This window comes from Arachis stenosperma, chromosome 1 (genome assembly GCF_014773155.1).
Source record: "Arachis stenosperma cultivar V10309 chromosome 1, arast.V10309.gnm1.PFL2, whole genome shotgun sequence".
In the NCBI taxonomy this organism is placed as follows: domain Eukaryota; kingdom Viridiplantae; phylum Streptophyta; class Magnoliopsida; order Fabales; family Fabaceae; genus Arachis; species Arachis stenosperma.
The window spans coordinates 128332898-128355982 of record NC_080377.1 but is presented as its reverse complement, the minus strand read 5'-3'; the positions used below and the strand labels follow the sequence as shown (position 1 = coordinate 128355982).

At 35.7% G+C, this 23085-nt stretch overlaps 4 protein-coding genes across 6 annotated transcripts; 2 read left to right on the top strand and 2 right to left on the bottom strand.

Annotated features, from left to right (window-relative positions):
* Nucleotides 1–621: 621 nt before the first annotated feature.
* On the bottom strand, nucleotides 622–1243 carry LOC130934571 (protein FAR1-RELATED SEQUENCE 5-like). The gene is made up of 2 exons (XM_057864133.1): nucleotides 816–1243; nucleotides 622–727 (listed from the first exon to the last, which is right to left on the bottom strand). Exons 1-2 carry the CDS (start codon nucleotides 1241–1243, stop codon nucleotides 622–624), a joined length of 534 nt encoding a protein of 177 aa, XP_057720116.1.
* A 2667-nt stretch (nucleotides 1244–3910) lies between these two features.
* On the top strand, nucleotides 3911–16318 carry LOC130972884 (kinesin-like protein KIN-12C). Its single transcript, XM_057897217.1, has 33 exons — nucleotides 3911–4555; nucleotides 4640–4795; nucleotides 5039–5122; nucleotides 5222–5341; nucleotides 5462–5575; nucleotides 5663–5755; nucleotides 5858–6018; nucleotides 6090–6164; nucleotides 6396–6483; nucleotides 6588–6646; nucleotides 6740–6803; nucleotides 7274–7339; nucleotides 7420–7581; nucleotides 7701–7805; nucleotides 7992–8227; nucleotides 8323–8392; nucleotides 8499–8552; nucleotides 8640–8698; nucleotides 9040–9106; nucleotides 9602–11381; nucleotides 11500–11573; nucleotides 11705–12946; nucleotides 13041–13148; nucleotides 13292–13452; nucleotides 13795–13882; nucleotides 13994–14068; nucleotides 14213–14452; nucleotides 14668–14766; nucleotides 14853–14927; nucleotides 15010–15068; nucleotides 15522–15633; nucleotides 15723–15830; nucleotides 15910–16318. The coding sequence occupies exons 1-33, from the start codon at nucleotides 4031–4033 to the stop codon at nucleotides 16042–16044; spliced, it is 6714 nt and encodes a 2237-aa protein (XP_057753200.1). The 5' UTR covers nucleotides 3911–4030; the 3' UTR covers nucleotides 16045–16318.
* A 425-nt stretch (nucleotides 16319–16743) lies between these two features.
* Nucleotides 16744–19444, bottom strand: LOC130972907 (signal recognition particle 19 kDa protein). 2 transcript variants are annotated; one of them, XM_057897255.1, is made up of 4 exons: nucleotides 19222–19444; nucleotides 18601–18750; nucleotides 18415–18514; nucleotides 16744–17486 (listed from the first exon to the last, which is right to left on the bottom strand). In XM_057897255.1, the coding sequence occupies exons 2-4, from the start codon at nucleotides 18703–18705 to the stop codon at nucleotides 17350–17352; spliced, it is 342 nt and encodes a 113-aa protein (XP_057753238.1). In that variant the 5' UTR covers nucleotides 18706–18750; nucleotides 19222–19444; the 3' UTR covers nucleotides 16744–17349. The 2 variants fall into 2 exon arrangements, with proteins under 2 accessions (XP_057753238.1, XP_057753230.1); XM_057897247.1 differs by lacking the exon at nucleotides 19222–19444 and having other exon boundaries at nucleotides 16748–17486; nucleotides 18601–19010.
* A 300-nt stretch (nucleotides 19445–19744) lies between these two features.
* On the top strand, nucleotides 19745–22346 carry LOC130972893 (uncharacterized). 2 transcript variants are annotated; one of them, XM_057897237.1, is made up of 6 exons: nucleotides 19745–20029; nucleotides 20848–21082; nucleotides 21190–21258; nucleotides 21360–21435; nucleotides 21809–21873; nucleotides 21987–22346. In XM_057897237.1, exons 2-6 carry the CDS (start codon nucleotides 20915–20917, stop codon nucleotides 22044–22046), a joined length of 438 nt encoding a protein of 145 aa, XP_057753220.1. In that variant the 5' UTR covers nucleotides 19745–20029; nucleotides 20848–20914; the 3' UTR covers nucleotides 22047–22346. The 2 variants fall into 2 exon arrangements, with proteins under 2 accessions (XP_057753220.1, XP_057753212.1); XM_057897229.1 differs by having other exon boundaries at nucleotides 19755–20029; nucleotides 20844–21082.
* Nucleotides 22347–23085: the final 739 nt, after the last annotated feature.

Genomic DNA, 23085 nt, shown 5'->3' with positions numbered 1-23085 from the left:
TGAACGAACTGAACGAGTCCACTTTTGCAATGCACATAACCACCAAAAAAGGTGTGCATACCCCCCACTCCATTGGGTACTTCTCATACCAGCCCAAAATTCACCTTGAAAATATATTATAACCCACATTCGACGATTGTCATAAAGGTCTACTTAGTGAACCAACTATACATCGACGTTTCAAGTAGAGATATTCCATAAAAGTACCAAAATAGGTTACCAATTATTCGATGAAAACGGGAACTAAAATCGAGTAAAGTAAAAATAGAATATGTATGACAAACCTACCATCCAAAAAGAACATAAGAGCACAATACAGAACAAACCTGATAGCCATTTATTTTTCTCTAGGTTAAACTTAGTAATGAATGTACACCAATCCTTCTCGAAAATTTCTTTAGAACGGGCATTCCAAACAGTGCCATGCATTTTAGCATCTATTTCTCTGTACCGAGCATATCCTCTGAGTTTATGTGGTATCTTCTTCATTATGTGCCATATGCACCATCAGTGTCTAGTATCTAGGAAGACATTCCTAATAGCGCCAAACATGAATTTGCACTGGCCCGTGATGATGGCCTGTAGGGGAGTTTCCATGCACTTCAACCATTGTTTAAAGACCTACTCAAAATTACGAATTTTCTCATTTTCCAACAAAGCAGATCCGAGTAGAGTGAACTTTCGGTGATAGTTGACACCAACGAAAGATGCAAACGGAAGTCCATGCCTGCAATAAATACAGCCAAAAACTACTAAATCACAATAGTGTGCAAAAAATGTAAACCCTTACAATGGAGGCAGACACACAAACTTACTTGTTTCTACTGTACGTTGTATCAAACGATACCACATCTCTAAAATATTCATAGGACGCCCTGCATCTTGCATCTACCCATAGCGCACTCTTAAGCTTGTCCACATCAACTGCATAAAAGAAATTCGAGTTTATATCTCTCATTCGCATGAAATAGCTAATCATTTCCTTCACATCTGCATTTATGTTAGCACAGCGCAGATTCCTCATTATGTTGTTCCTCACATCCTTTTCTGAGTAACCCAACTTTGATGACCCACCAACCTTGTTCGCCAGTGCGAGATAAGTCTTGTTGGGCCGTATGCTAGCCTCATCGTTGTTCTGAATCACACACTTGGCATGCATGGTCAGTTCCTTGTACTCATTATAATGCACAACTTGCTTAGCAAAACACGTGTGAGTGTGCTTCAATTCTAATTTGGACACCATCTAATTATCCTTCTGCCTATCAAGCATCACGCACATCCTTGCTTTGCATCCGGTTGTTGTTATTCTCTTTACCCGCGTTGCTGCCTTCACTCGAGACTCCCGATAACTTTCACGACTACAGTGTATCGATTGGTTAATAGGTACCTTTAATTCCTTTCTGGTCTTGTCAAAGTTGGTATTCCTAATCCTAGTTACAAACCCAACTTTCTTTGCATAATTAGAATAGAACTCTTGTGCCCGCTGCAACGAATCAAATCTCAATCCTACGTATGAAATTTTTTCTATTGGAATTCCAGTGTGATTCGTCAATTGCAAATCCATTCAGAAAAGGTATCATTCAACATAAAACACAGCAAACTAATCAATTTCCAATATCTCGCTAATTTTGTGACAATAATAAAATATATTTTACACTTTATTATTAATTGTCGTAGCATCATCCTTTTTTTAAATAACGTCTTCAGATTCTTTCCCCTAGAATTGATAATCGAGGACATATCATGAAACAAGATAAACATCGACCATTCGACACATAAAAACACTTCCAACAACCACTTATCTTTTGATAATACCTACAAATAAACAACCCAAACTAAACTAATAGAAAACATTATTATCCATGATCATAATCATAAAAAAAATGAAAAAAAATTTAATCAAAGCTGCAAACATCATCTCAACATGGTGAACTAAAAAATAATAAAACACAATCCTTGTAACAGAGTGTATCCCTGCTAATAACTCAACAATTAAAACATTAAAAACAAGTTGTAGGTAGCCATAACCAAATACGCTACTAAAACACAAATTACCTGTTCCACAAGTGGTGTGTCATCTTCACTCAAAGACGGAATATTAACGTCGGTGAAATTAGAATGCTCACTCACGTCATATGCAATGTCGTACGATGCTTCTTCAAAAATTGATGTATCCATGGACGTAATGTGATACACTCACCTTCAATGGAGACACATACACCGAAAATCGGTTCTTGATGAAGGGTCTGTGTCGCAAATGGAATGGCTATTTCAGATTCTTATTGACATGAATAAAATCAGGACGGAGAGATTACCGGGTATGGTTGACGAGACAACGGTTGTGCGACACCTTCATGCACTCGCGTTGCATCTATCTTCTACGGGGCTGTTGGTGCGACCAATTGGGATCTGGGGGAAGAGGCGGTCACCGTCGGCTAGTCACGGCGGCGTCCCGGTAACTGGAAATGTTCCACGATGGAAGGAGATACGGTCGGCGATGAGAATTAGGATTAGGATTGCGTGATCGGGTTGGTGTCGCGAGCTTCTCTTTCAAGGTTCTACTCACCTCATGTATAGTTACAAGTTCCATATTCTTTCTCAGTGTCATTCATGGACCTCATATTAAATTTAATTAAGTCATATAAAATTATTTTAATTTTTTTTAATTTGTATTGGTAATAGTTGGCAGACTCTTCTTTTAGTAACGTATACTTTTCCTTTCATTATAGTAATAGTGAAAATTTTAAATTTATTTTTGTTGATTTTTAATTTGAAATGGATAAATATTTTATTGGAGGATTTTTATTGGTTTTATTTTTTATATGTGCAAAAAATGACAACTCATATTACTCTTATGTATTATTATATGAGACTTGTATTTTAAAATAAAAACATTCCACCTTTTAGTAATAATACATATTTTTTTAATTTGTTAACTTTCACCTTAATTGTCTAAAATAATAATAGTGTCAAATTATTATTTTCTTGGCCAAATATATATTAAACTAAATGAAAATAGAATTCCTTTAGCGATAAATTAGTTTTGTCCATCATTAACTTTTTTTAATGGTATATTAAAATTTTAATTCTTTCATGTATATTTTTATGATCCAAAAAATTTTTCATATATACTTTTGTCTATTTACTAAAAATCCCTACTAAACCACCAATCCACTCATATAAATAAAGCAGGTTTGTATATTGCTAGTCTTTTGAATTTTACCATCACAAAGGACCTCTTCCAAGTCATGTTACTATGGCTTGCGGGTTCAAAATGACGCCCATAACTTGATCAGTTATTATTGCTTTCATGTTATTTGCTACTCGGCCACTTTGTTATCCTGAACATAATGATCACATGTAATAAATAGAGTAGCACACTTTCTTATTTGAATCCTGCTACTATAATTTAACCACAATCTACAATTTCTTTCGTTTTATTTTAATAACAGTTAATTTTTAGATTGGTTAAGAATTTAGTGTATTTTAAACACAATTAAATCCAAATATATTAATTTATCACTGTGCATCATTGACAACAAGTTTTTTTTTTAAATATGAAAATAGGTGAATAATATTTTTTGAATGAGTGACCAATAAAATTTTATTATTGAAGAAGTGTAAGAATTAAATAACCTTAAATTAATAAAAAAGCTCTTGTTTACAGCGAGAGGTCAACTAACCTTGTCCCACATCATTAGTTAACGTTGCCCTCCATTTCCACCTCCAAAAGAGGTTTGAAATTTAAAACCAGTATAGGGGTCAACTCCAGCAAATAACGAATAGTCAAAGGGCATCTCCACAAATTCAACAAAGTTGAATTTGAATTTGAGCGGGCCAATATCCTATTCCATGTTTCCATTTCCTTCCCTACTCCAACGTGATTTCACTGACGCATCACCTTCTTCTTCTGACACGATCACACTCTCTTTTATGATCTAACCTTCAAAATCTCACATCTTCAAACCAAACCTTCTTCTTCTTCAATCTCCACGAACTAAAAGCCTATCTCACTGAACAAACCACCGGAATGTTTAAAGATACCTCGGCTTCTTCTAGGACCTTCCATCGAAGGAACCCCCAAGCGGAACCAAACGAGAACGAATTTGAATCATCCTCGCAGTTGCAGAACCCAATCAACTATCCACCTCCTCGTACCCCTTTGAATTCGATACCTGACCCTTCTCAGTACGAGAAGGAAGCTCAGGACCCCGAAGCTGATTCACTCTCCAAAGCCGAAGCTGTTCGGCTGGGTCGCCGTTACTCTGAGAGGTTCGGGAACGGGAGCAACGTCTGCCTCAGCTCCGGGACGACAAGGGCTTCGGCTCGGCTCGGGAAGTCGAATTCGGAGCCGAACTCTGCGCAGAGCACTCCAGCAAGGAATGCTTCAAGCTCGAGGGTTTCGCTTGGTGGAGGAAGCAAAGGAAGAGGAGGAGTGAGTTCGTGTGCGTTGATGAGAGGGATCTCATCTGCCAATGTTACCGAATTGTGTACTGAAGTTCCGCATTTTGAGCTCAAAGACGATCCTTCATTTTGGATGGATCATAATGTGCAGGTAATTGGATTTTGTTGTTGGAGTTGGTGAAATTGGTGTTTCAGTGTTTTGTGTGTCTGAATTTGGGGGTTGCGTTTTTTTCAGGTTCTGATAAGAATTCGACCGTTGAGTGCTGCGGAGAAGATTGTGCAAGGACATGGAAGGTGCTTGAAGCAGGAAAGTGCGCACACTTTGGTGTGGCTTGGTCACCCTGAGACCAGATTCACCTTCGATCATGTAGGGTGTGAGACTTTATCCCAGGTGCGGCTTAAATTTGGATGTTATTTTTGTTCTTTTTGTTTGGATATATACTAATGCAAATTACAATGTTGAAGTGTTTGTTTAGCATATCTTGAAAATTTATGTTACTTTGGTGTTTGGAGTTGGCTTCAGGTTTCAATGGTTGCGCTTGATGAGTTCTAGTTGAACATCGATTTATTGATTTTGAAATAAGAGTTTTCTGAAAGGGGGTATGTTGAAATGGTTTCATTTGAATTGGTGCAGGAAAACCTTTTTAGAGTTGCAGCAGTGTCAATGGTGGAGAATTGCTTGTCTGGTTACAACAGTTGTATCTTTGCCTATGGTCAGGTATGATTAGTGGGGACTTGTCTTGTATTTTACTATTTCGCAACAAGCTGTTATATATCTATGTGGTTGGTGCTGAAGTGTTAGTCTGAATTTCTGCAGACAGGTAGTGGCAAGACATATACCATGATGGGTGAGATTAAAGAAACAGATGGGAATCTTACCGATGATAGTGGGATAACACCAAGAGTTTTTGATTATTTATTTACAAGGATCAAAGTGGTGTGATATTTTGAATCCCTGTCATTCCTTATGATAAATTATTCAAGTCAGTTTAATGTGGTTTCTCTGTTTTGGTCCTTTATTTTGTTGAAGTTCTTAAGGGAAATATGTTAAGTGTAGGAAGAAGACAGCATGAGGGAATATAAGATGAAGTACAGTTGCAAGTGTTCCTTTTTGGAGATATACAATGAGCAAATAACAGATCTTTTGGAGCCTTCCTCAACTAATCTGCAGGTTATCCAAAATTTCATGCATACAATCTGTTTTAAATTGTATTCTACGCTTCGATTAACAGCGTTTGTAACTCTATTCTCTCTGTAGCTCAGAGAAGATTTGAAGAAGGGTGTATATGTAGAAAACCTTACTGAGCATAGTGTTGAAACTGTTAATGATGTTCTCCGTCTCTTGATACAGGTGAGGTTTTGCTGTCAAATACGTATGTAATTAGAGTTTGCCTTAAATATTATATACTGATGCTTGTTATCTTGTTTTACACGCTCTTGTTCCCCAACAAAGGGTGCTGCAAGCAGAAAAGTGGCCACAACTCGTATGAATTGTGAGAGCAGTAGGTCTCACAGTGTTTTCACTTGCATTATTGAAAGCAGATGGGAGAAAGATTCTATGATGCACTTTAGGTTTGCAAGGTTAAATTTAGTAGATCTGGCTGGTTCTGAAAGGTAACTACAAGTTTTACAATTGCAACAGATACCATTGCTCCAAACCTTGATTAATTTGCACATTGTTATAGGCAGAAAAGCTCGGGAGCAGATAGTGAACGTTTGAAAGAAGCTGCAAATATAAACAAATCCTTGTCAACTCTTGGGTAACTATAATTACACCTACATCCAGCTTATCACGTTTTTCTTGCAGATATTATTGCAGTTTAAGAGTACCAACAGAATGTAGTGTGATCAAATGACTGGAATTTCTTATAAAATTAAAAATTAAAACTATTACTTTTTATTCTTAAATAGGAAAGCAATACTTTTTATTAATTATTTGGAGAGCTTTATGTTCAACCTACCTGTATCATTTTGTTCTTCCATATGGTTAGGTTGGTCATAATGTCTTTGGTGGACTTAGCACATGGGAAGCCAAGACATGTCCCCTACAGAGATTCAAGGCTTACATTTCTTCTTCAGGTAAGATACATGAAGCTACAAAGTTAGTTTTGGTTATGGTACCTACAATGTAATACATTGTTCTCTTGACTGAGTATGATGACTCTCCAAGACCTTATATGCAGGATTCTTTAGGTGGAAACTCAAAAACAATGATCATTGCAAATGTCAGCCCATCCATTTGGTTTGTGTAAACTTGCACTTGAAATTAAATGATGGTCCTTTCCATATCTTTTGTTTCCGAGTATCCTTAATATTGCTTTTGGTTCCCATGCAGCTCTGCTCATGAAACGCTAAGCACTCTGAAGTTTGCCCAGCGAGCCAAGCTCATTCAAAACAATGTACTTATCTATTTAAATGCATTATGTTTTTAAACTATGATATCCTCGCACCATATTTTTACTCATCACTTAGAAACCTGGTTAATCAGGCTGGTTGATTATGCATATCTTATGTTTGATTTGATGATAATTGAGTATTATGATTTTATCACATCAACCACAGTCCAAAAACTAAAATCTGCTTTACTGAGATATCATGATACTTGACTGTTATTACAGTAATCACACTACATGCTTGATCTCTGATTAATTACGTTTTGTTTAATCATGTAAAGCTTATGACTATGGTTAATTGGAAGATTGTTCAGTGCTGTCTACTGTCGATTCAGCCACAAAATACCGCAACTAACTCCAAACTTATACTAAATTAACCACAATACTATTATGCTTGTCCGCAATTTTATGAAGCATTAACTACATTGAGAGATAGATTATGAATCGATTGATTTTCTCGCTCTTTCATAAATAAGGCAAAAGTGAACGAAGATGCTTCTGGTGACATAAATGCATTGCAGTGGCAAATTCAGCAGTTGAAGGTATCTTGTTAAGAGTTTCAAAATCTGAGGTCATTATACTCTATCATAGAGCTGACTTAGCTGAAACTTAACTGGAACAGAGTCAATTGTCCCTTCTGATGAAAAATAAAAACTTTCCAACTCCACTATCAAATTTGGTGCCAAATTCCAAAAGCTGCAGTCAGAGTGAAAGTTCAGAAGGATATGATTCTTTGGGAAAATGTGTGACAGCTGGCCAGAAGATGCTTCTTTCAAACAAAGAGGTACATTTCATGGCAACTATTTGTGCCAGTTTTGTATTTATGGGTTGTACTGTGTAAGAGTATCAGGTTTTATCGAATAATAATCAGTCGTGTAAAGTTAGAGATGTAATATCTGGCAGATTAAAAGCATGAAAGCTGCTTTGGTTGGAGCCTTGAGGAGAGAGAAAAACGCAGAAGCTGCAGTCCAGAATTTAAAGGCTGAAATTGAATGCTTGAACTCCTTGGTAAGTACAATTTTTACAGGAAATTAAGCCTTCAGGTTTACTCTTTTTTGTTTGTAAGTCTTGCAATAATTATTTTTATAAATATGTATACCTAAAAAGGTTTTAGGCTGGCTCTATGGATAAGCATAAGAATGACAATATCTTTTATATCTGGCTTGGAAATAATCATAAGCCTTTTTCGTGCAGGCTCGACAAAGGGAAGAGGATGCTCGGCAGAGTTTAGTAATGCTGAGGCATTGTGAAGAGAAGATTAAAAACCTTGAACTACTGGTAGATGATAAACTGTCAGCTGAGAAATATCTCATAGAGGAAAACAAGGCCTTAAAGGAGAGGAACCAGTTGCTTCAAGAGAGTGTTGATAGAAACACAGAAGCAAGTCGACTTTCTTTGGAAAATGACAGACTTCTCCAACAACTCCAACAGTAAGTCCAATGGATACTTCATATATTTACATGCCAAAATCTTCCTTCTTTTCAGTGGCTCATTATGCATCATTGCCTCTGTTCTTTATTGCCAGATTTGAAAGCTTCTATGAGCATGGAGAGAGAGAAAGATTGCTGGCTGAACTCTCTGAATTGCGTGATCAGGTCAGGCTGGACCCCATAGTTTGTTCTAGTTCCTGAAAATATCAAACTCAACTTCATGTTCTCCAGCTTATGAATGAATATTTGCTATTATGCTTTTCATTTGCAGCTCCTTATTGCAAATCAAGAACAAACTATGTTTTTCATCAATAATGAAAATCAGGTCAACACATTTAATGATTAATGCAATATTTGTTCTGCTACTTGAGACTTCCTGTTTTCATGTCTCATGATGTTCTTTGATTTTCAGGACACTGATATTGAACTAGAGGTAGATTATTGCTGGAACATGAATTCCAAGTTGCTTAGGTAGGCAGTTATATATATATATATTCTTTTCATTCATATGAAACTTGATATGAAACCCAGCAATTTGTACAAGCATGCTTAAGCTGCAGCTATATGATGCATTATTTGATGAGTTATTATTGCCAAATATCTTGTGGAGTATAACAATGCATTTATTGTGGAAAACTTGTCACATGATTGTTTGGATTATTAGATCATAAATTTGTTTGGATTATTGCCAAATCTCTTTCTATTTGAGATTACAGTTAGTAGTGATACTACTACACTGGGCTCAAACACTAAGTTACAGTAGAACGCTGAGAAGTTTCCTCATTTTCTCTTCTTTATTATTTATATTGCAGGGATGTAGATAAATTACAAACTGAACTTGGAAAGTATTGGAGCTGTAATCAATTAAAAACTGATTCTGTAAGTATTTCCTATAAAATGATGACAATTTTTGTGATGATATTGCTAAACATTGTTTGGTCATATTAAATCACATTCTATGGCTGCTGGTTCTGAATTTTTTTTATTTGAGCATCCTGATTAAATATTTAAGGATAAATAAATGTTCATTGTTGAGATCATTTTTAGTTTTAATTCTATGTAGCCTTTTTTGCCTTATAGCAGTATCTTTTAGATATAACTTCATCTCCATAAGTGAATGTCCTACTCATAAGATCTGTTGTAGAATGTATTGGATTTTCAATATGACCAAAAAGATATAACACATTTTACAGTTGAAACTGAATATTAGAAGCAAAGCAAACATTTCTTGATCAAAGTTAAACATGTGTTTCCAAATATAGACATTCCACATATAGACTTTTCTTGACAGATTATGGTGCTCTTCTTATGCTCTTCTTTTTAGCAAATTACACGTGTATGCTTCCTTGTTCCATAATCAACTTAATCATGCAGGTTGAAACAATGTCCATGAGAAGTGATTCTGGAGATGAGATGCCAGCCTCCGCATGGGGAGTCGATTGTGCGACATCAAATATATCAGAAAGAGATGCTTTGGGTGTCTCATTAATGTTTGCTAAAGGTAATAAAGTAAACAGCAGCAAAGAGTTGGAAACTAAATTGCAAAAAATGTGTAAGGATCTTGAGGATGTTAAGTTGCTTAATGAGCAATATAAAGAGACATGCGCAATACAGTTATCTCAGAAACAGGAGACTGAAATAGTCTGTCAAGAGGTTGAGATGGAGACAACCCAAACAATTCTTCATTTGCAGGAAGAGGTTTCTAATCTTCAGTTGGAGTTGGACAAAAGGTTATGCTCCGTGGCTCAAGAAAATACAGAGCTAAGAAATATGGTTGCGGCAAAAGAAGAAAAAATTAGAACACTGTCTTTGGATTGGGAGAAAGCAATCTTTGAACTGACAACGTTCCTTTTAGATGGCTCCAGGTCTCTTAAAGATGCCTGTGGACAAGTGAAAAGCATTTCTTGTTCATTTCCTCAGGTCAATGCTAGGATTAGTGAACATATTGATCTGGCTGTAAGAAATTATCTTGAGAAGGAAGAAACAATTCTGCAGCTACAAAGTAGTTTGGAAGAGGCACAAAAAGTGGTGTTGGACATGGAGTTGAAATTAAGTTCCTTAAAGGAAGCTACTGTAGCCTTAAGTGAATGTCAACAAGACAGCATAGAAGGCACCAAAGAGGTAATTCAGTTAAGAGAGATGTTGACTGAGAAGGCCAATATGGTATGGATGCTGGAAAATGAAATAAAGTGTAAAAACAATCAACTTTGTAAAGAAACTAAACGAGCTGATGCCGTACTCCTTGTAGCCAAATGGCTTACCGATAGTTGTAATGTAGGTCCTGTCAATGATGTTGGAAGAGATATTTCCATCCCTGAACTACATGTGCTTACAGGAGTAGGCAGTTGTACTATTTCTGAGAATAAGGATGTTGTAAATAATCTTATACTAAATTACCTAATAGCTCAAGTTGAGTCAGCAAAGTTTGAAGTACTGGAGATGGAGAATGCTCTAAGAGCATTTTTTACCAATTCAGAAACAGATACAGTAGCCTTCCAAACTGGTGTCTTAGGTCTTTCTTCTGCTTACAGGGAGGTAATTCAGGAGTTGGTTAAAGATACACAGGACATCAGGAAAGAAGTAAGGGATCTGAAGATGCATCGAAGAAGTTTCCAGTGTAATACAGTTGACTCACAAACTGCAAATGCAAACATTTTTCAGGCGTTTATTGATCATCATCACACTCTTCGTCAGATACAAGACCAATGTGTAGATATGAATAAAAGATTGCATATTATACAAAAATGTATTAGAACAGAAGATGTGTCTAGGTTTTTACTGGCAGATGAAGATCTTGTAGATGCTGATGAATTGAGTGCTGATAGCTCTTCAGTCTCTGAGTTGTCAGCTGAATGCGACAGCATTGCTTCCACAAGCAAGTCAGATGGGTCAACATATACCTACGATTTTCATTCTCCTGGAAAAGTAGCTGAACAGATGGTGCATCTGAAATCTGATGGAGGCATTGTAACTCAATCTGATGATAAATCATCAACTATAAGCAAACTTGTGAAAAGGCCAATCCATTGTGGTGCAGCAGTGTCCTCTCTAAGTAAAGAATTAGATGCAACACATGATAGTTTCCATAGACTCTATGTCTGTCTGTCTGCACTCCTTAGAGAATTGGATGATGGATCATGTGCTTACCCAAAAGGTATTTCATTATTACTCCCATTTTCCCATCCATATGCATTATAACTTCTACAATGCTGGATCAATTTTTTCATCTCAAGTGCAAAGGAAGAGTCTAATCATGTAATAACAAATGACAGATCTCAAGAAGGAGGCTTCATCTTTCCATTTGATGAGGCTGAATGATGGAGCAACTTGTGAGAACGAGACAGAGGTACGTAACTTTCCATTTGGTGGTGAAACTATACGAAACTACTGCTCTTTTTGAGTTTCAACAACCATTGAAGTTTTCTCTTGATAGAAACAAAAACATTTATCTCTGTTCTTTAATTCTCTATAACTCAGGTATTTAATTTTGGGAACATTGAGCCCACTGATTGCTTCTTAACCAAATTTATGGAAGTTCATGAAACGGTCAAGGAAGCAGATATTACACTGCATGCTTTGACAAAAGCACTTGAAGATTCAAAACAGTTGACTGCTACATGGAAGCAGGTTGGTGAAAGTTTGATGATTGAGAGATCAAGCTTGGCAGAAGAGATTCAAAAACTCAATTCTTCAATGCTTCATAAAGAAGAAGAGAATCAATTACTGCAGGATCACATCCATATCTCTTTGTTAGAGATGTCAAACTTGGTTTCAATGCTAAAACAGTGTTTCTTGCAAGTTCAAACTGATGTTGAGAAGAAACTCATGATAATGTACTCTGATATTCTTCTGATGGGACAGGAGATGTCAAACTTTATGAATTGCCTGAGGTTATCATTAGAAGATATTTGCCCTCAGGTTGTGGATGAAAGGTTTGAATCTTTTGTTCTGTACAACTGCTTGGTGAAAGAGTTTATAAGTAAAGTTTCCAGCTTTAGTGTAAACAACAATTTGCATTCACCCCGGCAAGGTAATGAGTTCACAGGGAAACGAGATCAAAGTCTGTTAATCAAGAATATACCCGACGAGCCAAGTTTGCCCAATGTTGAGATAATAAATGAGAACATGGCTCTTAAAAAAGAGTTACAGAGGAAACAAGAGTTATTAGAGGGTTTACTTTTTGACTTTAGGCTGTTGCAGGAATCTGCTTCAAACAGTAAGGATATAAAGGACCAGACTGAGAAGTTAATATTTTCTCTAAGCCAAGTTCGGTATGAACTAGGACAAAAAACAAGTCAGCTAGAAGATATATTGGTCCAAAACAGAAAACTGGAAGGTTCTCTTGCTGACACAGAAAATGCTTTAGCTAAGTCAAATTATGAGCTTAGTCTTGCTAAAGAATCAATTGACAAACTGTCTGATCAAAATGCTGAGCTGAGGGAGCTATTGGGAGAACTCTATGCAAAGAAATCTGAAGCAGAAGAGCAAGTGGACGAACATAAAGAGGTGATTAAGGGCTTGGAAAAAGAGATTGCTAATTTGACCACTTCACTAGAGAATCAGTCACTCTCTTTGTTTGCTAGCATTGAGAATGAATTAACAAAGGTGATAATGGAGAGAGACCAACTACATGAAGAAGTTTGTATCTTGAATGATAAGCTTGAGATGGCTTCTTCATTGGCTGATGAAAAGGAAGCTATTGCTATGGAAGCTCGTCAGGTATCTATATGCTGACCATGCTGGTTCTTTATACTTTCTAATGCTATTACTATTAGCGGAATTGCCTTATGTAATATTGAAATCTCATTTGTAGGAATCAGAGTCATGTAAGCTTTATGCTGAGCAAAAGGAAGAGGAAGTCAAGATTCTGGAACATTCTGTTGAGGAGCTTGAGAGTACAATAAATGTATTGGAGGAAAAGGTTAGTTGCGTATGCGGTTCACTCATACATGGAAATTTGTAAGGAAGTAATTCAAAGTTACCCCAAATGCATGCGTGGCCTAGTGAGATAATTGTTCTGGTCTTCTTATTGACTTTTTACTGGCTAAACCCTATTTCTCTCAGGTGCATGATATGGATGAGGAGGTGGGTAGACACCGTTTACTCAATGATTCTCTAGAAATGGAACTTCAAGCATTGAAAGAGAGATTATTGTTGGTTAAAAATGTACCTCAGCATGCACATTCAGATAACAAAAGTGTTCATCCTGATGAGCTGATATCTAGGTTAGAACTCCTAAGTCCTATCGTTTCTTTGATTTTTGTTGTTCTTTAATCTAGATCAATAAAATGTAAACTTGTTTTTGCTTTCAACTAATCATATATTGTCATATTACTAAGAGTCCCACAATGATTACATGATAAGTCAAACTCTTGGTGATTAAGGTCACATTAGATCATGCTTACAACAAAAATTCACCCTGGAAGTTGATCAATTAATTTCTATGTATTATTGGCTTTTGATTTATTCTTGTATTGTTTCCTACTTGGCTGGAATAGGCATTTTTGCTTCTTGGTTTTGGATTTCCCTTCTCCGTTTCGTTAATCATACAAAAAATGCAAATGCAGGCAACTACCCACTAAAATATTGGAACTTCATGAGGCACTAAATCGGATAAAGTTTCTTGAAAAGGAAAATACAGAGCAAGATAAGGAGGTATTCTCCTTAAATTCCAAGAAATTTCATTTCACCAAAAAGCTATGAAAACTATATGACACCCTTCTTTTGTCTTTGTTTGGTTGTCTCACTTTTTTCTTTATTTGGAAGATTAAAAAGTATCAAGAGTACATCTCCGAACTTGTATTGCATGCTGAAGCTCAAGCGTTGCAGTACCAACAGAAGGTGCATACCGAAGTTCATGTTCTTTTAACTACTTTTCTTGGTCGAATTTTGATTAATACTATTTTGTCTGGATAACTCAAAACATAGTATCTCTATAATTCTTAACTCACTTTCACTTTTGCTTCTCAATCCTTCTGGGTTCAGTACAAGTGCCTTGAGTCCATGTTTCGTGAAGTGAAAGCAGAAAATTCAAACTCAACATCAACAGTATCAACATCAGAGAAAATGGAGAAAAGCTCAATAAGGACAAGAGGCTCAAGCTCACCATTCAGATGTATTTCGAATCTTGTTCATCAGATGCATCAGGAGAAAGAACAAGAATTATCAGCAGCAAGGTCTCGTGTGGAAGAACTTGAAGCACTTGCAGCTAGCCGGCTAAAGGAGGTATTTAGCCTTTTTGGTCAGTGTCCTTTGGTTTTGTTTAATATATCCAAGAGAAGATAAAAAAAATATGTGAATCATGCCGTTATTCATCCAAACACAAATGAATATCTTCATTTTGTTTGGCTGGATATCTTTTAAAACGGATTCTTAAAGACTAAACTGTGGTGATGACAATTAGCAGTTAAAAAATGGATTAAAATTTCATATTGGATTAGGTCTGCATGTTGCAAACAAGGCTTGCTGCTGTTGAAAGCATGACTCATGATGTCATTCGAGACCTTCTAGGTGTCAAACTGGACATTACCAACTATGCTGTAAGTTTCAGCTTCTTTCTCATATTGTGGGATTTCCTAGATGCAATTCCTGATTGCATTGCAATTTTGCTTCTGATATGTTTTAGGATTTGATAGATCAAAATCAAATTGTAAAATTGTTAGAAGATGCTCATCATCAAAGAGAAGAATATTCTGCAAAGGTACCTAGTGCTGAGATTATGACCCAACTATTTTTCACCCTTCAGTCACGTGTTTATCTTAGTTTTCGCAATTTGTCATTAGGAAAAAGAGAACCTCAACCTGAGGCTGCAGATTAATGATCTCCTTGAAGAAAGAGAAAGGTTAGTACATTTGCAAAAGCATCTGTCAGCAGAGTTATTTTCCTGTATATCTGTAGAATCTATGAATTTTCTGTTTTTGTAGCATTACCGCTGTATCCTATCATATAACTTCTATCCTTAATGTTTACTGATCAACCATGCATAGGAACTTTCTTATTTTGTAAAATTCCACATAAATGGTGGCTTGCTACTCTCCCTTAATGTTTATTGAAATACACCACGTTTAGGGTGTGGGACTAACGTGCTGCAATTTTCAAATCTTGGTGACTAAAATAGTACAATTGGGATCTCAGGGGCTATTTCAGTGCAAGTCGTTAATTTCAGGGGCCACTTTGGGGCTTAAATCTAATTTATAAACTTAAAGTTGCACCAAATTTGTTTTTCAATTTTCTTACTACTTTTTTTTTATGGGGGAGAGTACATAATTTTCTTACTACTAAATTTGTCACCCAGCTGCATATCGGAACTCAAAACTAAAGAGGCAGATGTAATTGCTGCTCAAATTGCGGTGCAGCAACTTCAAGAGCGAGATCAGTTGCTTTCTGCACAGAATGAAATGTTGAAGGTATGACACAAGATACAATTGTGAGTAACACACGTCCACACTAGAATTAAAAATAATTTGTTAACTGTATTTACTGCCTCTTCTTGTAGACGGATAAGACCAACCTCATGCGGAAGATTGCAGAATTGGATGACATGCTGAAAAAACTTACTGGGAAACAAAACACCCAACATCTTTCTCAGTCGTCAAGAATTCAGGCATGCTGCCTAACCTTCATTGCTTGGTACTTTTTACCCCCTCTTCTTACTCATGTTCCTTTTATTTTGTGTTTTACAGGTACAGGGTAAGGGTGCTTTGGATTCCAGTAACAATGGACTCAATAGGAGATTTTCACAAGCCGAACGACTTTCTCGAGTTAATGAGGAACTTGCTCGGTATTGTAAATCAGCTGGTAGTAATTCACACCGCTAAAAACCAGATTTTTCTTGTTTGAAGCTGCAGGATTTAACTTCAACTGTACAGATGCCGGTCTGTTTTTTGAATTGATTCAAACCAAAATTGAATCCTTCAATTTTGTACATTTATATCCTTGTGTATTTGGTTGCATAAAAATGTGAGTGCATAGAACAAGTGTAATATTGGCATTTTGTAAACACTTCCCCAGCCAAATAGTGGGGGAAAAAATCTGTAATTACTTGAAATGGTGCATATTCACTGGGAAGTTGTGAGAAGGGAAGAGGCTTGTAATTCAATTTATTCATAGTATATTTGTTGAATTCATGCACGCCGATTTATCATGTTTAAATATTTTTAATTAAACAGAATGAACTTAACAATTATTCCCTTCTATGTAGTATGTACAATGCGTTTTGGTTTCTGTAGCAAGTAAAAAGAAGACAACACTCTTCATAAACATGCTCGTACTGCTTTATCTGATATAAACTTCTGAAACCAGAATAGAAATCTATTGTTCAAGATAACCCTTGTGACACTAGCAAAGCAACTTCTCAAAACTGCGTTCATAATATTTAATTAAAAGATAAGTTTTGGAATCATAAAAATCAAGAAATCAATTTTGTTCTTCAAAAAACAAAACTTAACAACTAGTAAACTTCACAAACTTAGAGGAAACATAATACAAACTACAAATAAAAATTAGTTTTGTATTCAACATTGATTTATGCTGGGTGCACAGTTACAGTTCCAATTCCAACTTCACAAACTTTGAGGAAACATAATACAAACTACAAATAAAAATTAGGTTTGTATTCAACATTGATTTATGGTGGGTGCACAGTTACAGTTCCAATTCCAACCTAACCAGTACTACTATCAAACAAGTACTACTATTTAGATAGAGTTCGGAGTTCATCAAAATGCAAATGAAAATTCAATTAGATATTTTTGGCCATGCTTATAAAACTTTTAAGACAGCAAATCATCTAGTCAAATACTTTTGCAGATATGCGAATATATGATTAAATGTCTTTTATAAGGGATATGGAAAAAATAAAATGCATGTTCTGTTAGTTGCTTCTTGGTTGTAAAGCACAAACTTAATGTGACTCTTCCATGGACAGAAGGGGAGAAAGAGTTTTACCAATGCTAGATTATATGAAGAAAATGTTGTCCTATAATCAAGTGCACGACTGTTGAAATTGTTTGGTGAATGTTCATAAACACATTGGTACTCATTCGGGTGGTAAAAACTTGAACTCAATTAGGACAAATTGCTCCTACAACAATACATCCAGTAATTAAGACTATTTTCGAAAATTATCTCCTCTTTTTTCCACCTTTCCCAGATTTGTTAGAAGCTCCTGCATTTGATGTTGATGCAGCCACCTCCTGCTTCTTTGTCCTTCCATGATGTTTGGGTACCATTTCTGCAACACGAAGCATTAGCTGCTTTCCTGCAAGAAAAATAACAACCAGTTTCAATAATTTGTTATATCTATGCAACAAATGAGAAGTAACTATAAGAATGTTTTTCTCAACATTCTAATATGGCATCTTACGAGAATACACTAAGCACCCTTTTTCTATATCGTTAAAAAAAATAAAAAATAAAATAAAGAAGTCACCATCATGCCATTGCCTCAAAATTTTAAAAATATCAACACAAACTTAGGAATCTTGTCCTACTCTAGAGTCTGCACTTCAGCCTCGGTGAAGCAGCCCTCCCTCATCCACGGAAAAGGGGAAGGAGGGAAAACTAATAGCAGTACCCTACCACTTGGTGAAACCATGGAGCAGCATAAGAAACATCTACCACGACCTCATGTCGTGATTAATGTTATTTGGAATAAATTGCTATCAATAACTAAGACCATCCAACATCAAGACTTGATTCACATCAACTCCAAAGCTAGCAACAAGTAAATACATCAAGATTCGAAAGTACTAGGATACTGCTAATGCTACAAAGGGAAATGACATTTTATGAATTAAGTCTTGTCAAACTTTCAGCTCCACAGTCACCAATAAACATGATCTAAAAATATGCCACCCTATAAGCAACACCTGCACTAGACTTAATCTAATTGATTTAAGGGAATGTCATATTGATGTTTGCAACCCAATCCATGACTATTTACAGATAACAAAAGTCAAGGAACACATGGATTGGACATTCAACAGGAAACAATTCAATTTTACAAGTGACATTATCATACACATCAAGAACCATCTAAGACACACATGATTCAGCCAACACCCAACAGCTATTGATGTTAGAGAAAAACAATATGAGAGTAATACAATGATTCACCTTTACATAAACATAAAAGTAAAATGGGTATCCACAAAAATTTGATTACAAAACTATATTAAAAAACTTACTAGATGAGATAGTGAGATTAAAAAGAGTGCCATCCTCCTTCTTCAGTAACACCCTCACTCTCCCTCTTTGCATGAAATCACGCGGGTAAGCCTTGTCAATCTGTGTTCATCAACAAAGTTACCATACACAAATAAAAATCTGATAGCAATAAATATTCATAAAACCCTTTAAATTTTTTAAAATACCTCAATTGCAAAAGGGAGTTTTAGATAGCTGCAGCAATCGCCAATTTCAGCACACGTGGGATTCTCGCACGCTTTACTGAGTCCAATTCGTCTTCCTTCTGCCATCGTCTTCTTCGAATTTATGTAAACAGGGTACAACACTATCCATCTCTTTATATTCGGCAATTCACCATCCACGTTCATTATTCACAAAATAAACAACGAATTAACACGTTAACGCCACCAGATCCGAAACCAAAATCAAATCTTCAAATTTTCTATGAGCAGCTGAAGACTAAAAAGAATGTAGAAGAAGATACTTGTATATGGAGAGAGAGAAAATATTGAAGGAGAGACTCAGGTAAATGTAGAGATGGCAACGGGTTACCATCGAGTGAAATTAATATACATATAACAAGGATATTTTGGTAATTTCAAATAATAGGATTATTCGAGTCTCGCAGGGTACAGAGGGATTTTTACTTCTAAATGCCTCCCCGCAGCAAGTAATTTTCCGCGGATGGCTGCTCCGTCGAACAAAATTGCCATGATATTATTTAAACGACAAATCTTATTGGGTTGGATTTTCATTGGGCCCAAACACAGTAATATTATAATTTAGGTCTAGAGAAAAAAAAAAACCTGTTGTTTAAGACAATAAAAATTAAAAAAGAATTGGAGGCGATCCTGCAGAGGGAGGCGCTGAGAAAGACAATCAGAAACTTCTGGAATACGGGAACAGGAGCGCAAGAGCACACAAGGGCAGTGCAGTGCGGGGGCAGCGCCGGCGGCAGCCTCGTCAAGTCAATAGCATCGTCTCTTGAACGTATTTTCCATCACCAAGCAGCAGGAGTCCCGGTCTGACCTATAATTTTATTATTATTATTATTGAATGGCTATATATATATATAAGAATTTAATAAATAAAGTTATTATTATTTTTATTTTAAAAATATAAAAAAATTATAATATAATATTATTGTATAATTAATAATAATAATAATATTTATTTTATATTTTTTTGGATAAAAAATTATTATATTTGATAGAAAAATACGTTAAGAATTGATTTATATGTTAATTTTTTATGAAACCTAACATGTCCGAATAATTATTTTGTTAAAAAATAAATTAAAAACTAATTTATTTTGTAAAATTAAAATATCCGCTTTTTAATATCCTTGGATTACTCTAAAAAAACACTGTAACGGTGTAACTGTAACCCTAAACCATTCACCCTCACGGCCTCACCCATACACACACATGGGAATTGGGAGATGACTAGCCAGCCACTATAAACTGCAGCCCCCAATTTCTCCGTCAGCCAGAGGGTGTCGCGCCGCTGGCGTCTCCCTCTCCGAGCTCACTCTCTTTCACCGTCACAAACGTCACTCTTCTCGCCCGCCTCCCTCTCCTTGGCTCCTTGCTTGCTTCTTCGGCGTCGTCGACGGTAAGTTCCTCGTCCTCGCCTCTGGTCTCTGTTTGTCCCTGACCCCTGTTCGTCCTTGTCCTCGTCCCTAAGCCCTCTGGCTTTTGTTCGTCCCCAACCCCAACCTCCCTGAGTCTCTGTTGTTTGGTTCAATGATTTCAATCCCATAAATAAATTATCTTTTGAAAAAAAGGTTAATTAGTATCTGTTAGAGTATTATCATTGTTTTGATCATTGTTATAAATGTTTGGGAAAACTGGAAAAGCATTGTTTCACAAATAACAATATACTTAAGAACTTAAGATCATTGTTAAACATTATTTGGGAAAACTGGAAAAGCCAAAAAGTTTTGTTTTGATTTGTATACATAGGATTGCTTACTGTTTGTATGTTAATTACAACTTAGCAGCTGATGAGAAAAAAAAAATCTGTTTAAGTTTGTCATTCTGGAAAATAACTACACTCTTGATTCTACTGTAGCAGGTTATGCTTGTAAATAATAACTTTTTATTCTTCATTCTTCAATAAAACTATGTACAACAATTATGATGGATATTGATAGTTCTGGATTGTTTCTATCACCAATTTGATATGATCTTTTGAGTATAGCATTTACCGAGCTCCCGCTAAAAATTGGTATAGACATGATAAATTGCTTTGATCATTGTTATAAATTGGTTTTGAAGATGAATGTAACTAATGATCACCAGTCACATGTCAGTGTTGGCCAACAATCACAATTTTTATGTTGAATTGAGAAATTTTGAATTTTATGGAAAATTTATATTGTATTTTTAATAATTTTTTATATTTAATTAAATCGGTTCACCCACAGTTAGACCTTTGAACATTGAACCCATCACTCGACTGGTTCACCAACCGTTCGGTTCTCGCAACTTCTACGCGATGATGGATTCTTGTGAAGGAGCAAGGAAGGGGATTGAAGAGGTAAAATTGAAGGACGGGGAAAATGTTTCTGCACAACATGAATCGTGTCAGTTGCCTATCACGTGCTTCACCGAAATTGTGAACGATGCCAGCCTCCATTTTCAGATTATACAGTTTCCAAAACAGGTTTTTTTTTTGCCCCAATTATGGTTCTCGTGCAAATTCACTTCTTTTTTGTGTTGATAAAATGGTAATGATTAATGGTCAATGATGTGTTTGTGGGATTATGGCAGATATATGTGTGGGTTGGTTACACCTCTGCCAAATTGGGGAACTTGTATGCAGCTGCTCACACTCGCCCTGTAACTTCTCACTCATTTCAAAATCACATTTACTAATTCTTTTGTTTTCTAAAGATTGTGTTTTTATGTGGATTTGTGATATGTGATTGTGATTAATTCAGAACAATAATGTATCAATAACTTCGTTAATGGGAGGGACTTCTGATAACACTGGCTCTGGTCTTGCTTGCCGCTTAGGTAACTATTGAATAAATTACCATTTGTACCCATGAAAGATATAAACGCTGACAAATATACCAATGTAAGAATAAAACGACAATTGTAACCACGGAAGATGGCCTCCGTGTGCCAAGAGTACCCGGACTTGGGTTACGCAATTGATCCGTTAGGGTACTCTTGGCACACAGAAGCCATCTTCCGTGGTTACAATTGTCGTTTTATTCTTATATGGGTACATTTGTCCGTGTCAGTATCTTTCATGGGTACAAATGGTAATTTATTCGGTAACTATTATTATTGTCTTTCATAATAATGGGAGCAAAAAAAAATTGTTTATTTGTTTTGTTTTAGTTGTTGAATTGATGGTATTTGTGTTGTTTGTTTGTTGCAGTTCTGAAGACTGGTCTCAATGTCATTTTGGCTTGCAATATTCCCAAAAATAGCCCTATGATTGAGGTTTAGCACAGTTTTGTTATGTTCCTTGTATCATTGTGATTAATATGACGGTTCAAAAAAGAAATCATGTTCATATTTTATATCTTAGTTTTGCAAGTTGAATGGATATGCAGGCTGAAGCTGAGAAAATATTGGTTCAGAAACTCAATAGTATGGGTTATGGCATGTCTTGATTGGAGGAACTTGTAGCATTAGCGTTGCTTGCAAAACATTGGTACATTAACTCTCAATGCCCTGTGGCGCTATACCCTTTCTAGATTGGAAGAAATTTCTGTATACATTGTACTTTTATATATGTAAGTTCTTGATAATTAGATCAGTTACTCTTTTAAGAATGTTGCTGCATTTGATATCAACTGGCTACAGATTTTGCAATTTGACTACTTATAGCTACTTGGAATGTTTCATATGTAATTTCTTGATTCAAGAAAGAAGTGACAGAAGAAATTCAGGGCCAAAACATTGTTACATCATTTGTATTGTATCTGAAAATTAGCAAAATTTCCTTGAGTGAAAGAGAGTAGATAAGTAAATTGGATATATGGTTTGCAAAACAATTTCCTTGGGACCAATGATAATGGTACCAATAAAAATAGTTTAATATGAATTAATAGTTACTTTCATTCCTAGTTATAGTTCATAACTTAACATCTAGTTTTTGCAGAGTTTTTCAATTTTAAATGATGAAGGTAAATTCTTGGTATACTCTAAATTGATATCATGTTCCAAGTCTTTTTAATTTTTATTTTTCAAGAACAATCAAATCGATGGTAAAGCTACAAATAAAACAATCTCGTGATAATTTTGAACCTCGGTTATTTTACTACTTTGAATTTTGGAGCCAGAGGCTATAGCCGAGATGTTCTTTGCTCACATAATCATGGCGTGAGATTTTTCAAGATAACAGAAAACATGGAAATGGAACACATTTCAATTGTGCAAGGAACACAGTTGGAAGGTTTCTTCCTAAACGAATTGAAGCAGAGAATATTCATAAACTTGAAGGCCAATTCTATGCTGCCTATGAATTGGTGCCTAAATTTTGCCTAACTTACCTTTTGTAGTAAGTTTTGATTTTTTAAAAATTATTTATTGTTATATCTTTTAAATTAAATATTATTTTTTAATCTTTTTTAGTAAATAGGCAACATCTTTTAGGTACCATAGCATTCACCAAACTTGAAACCAATCCAATATATATATCCTTGGTAG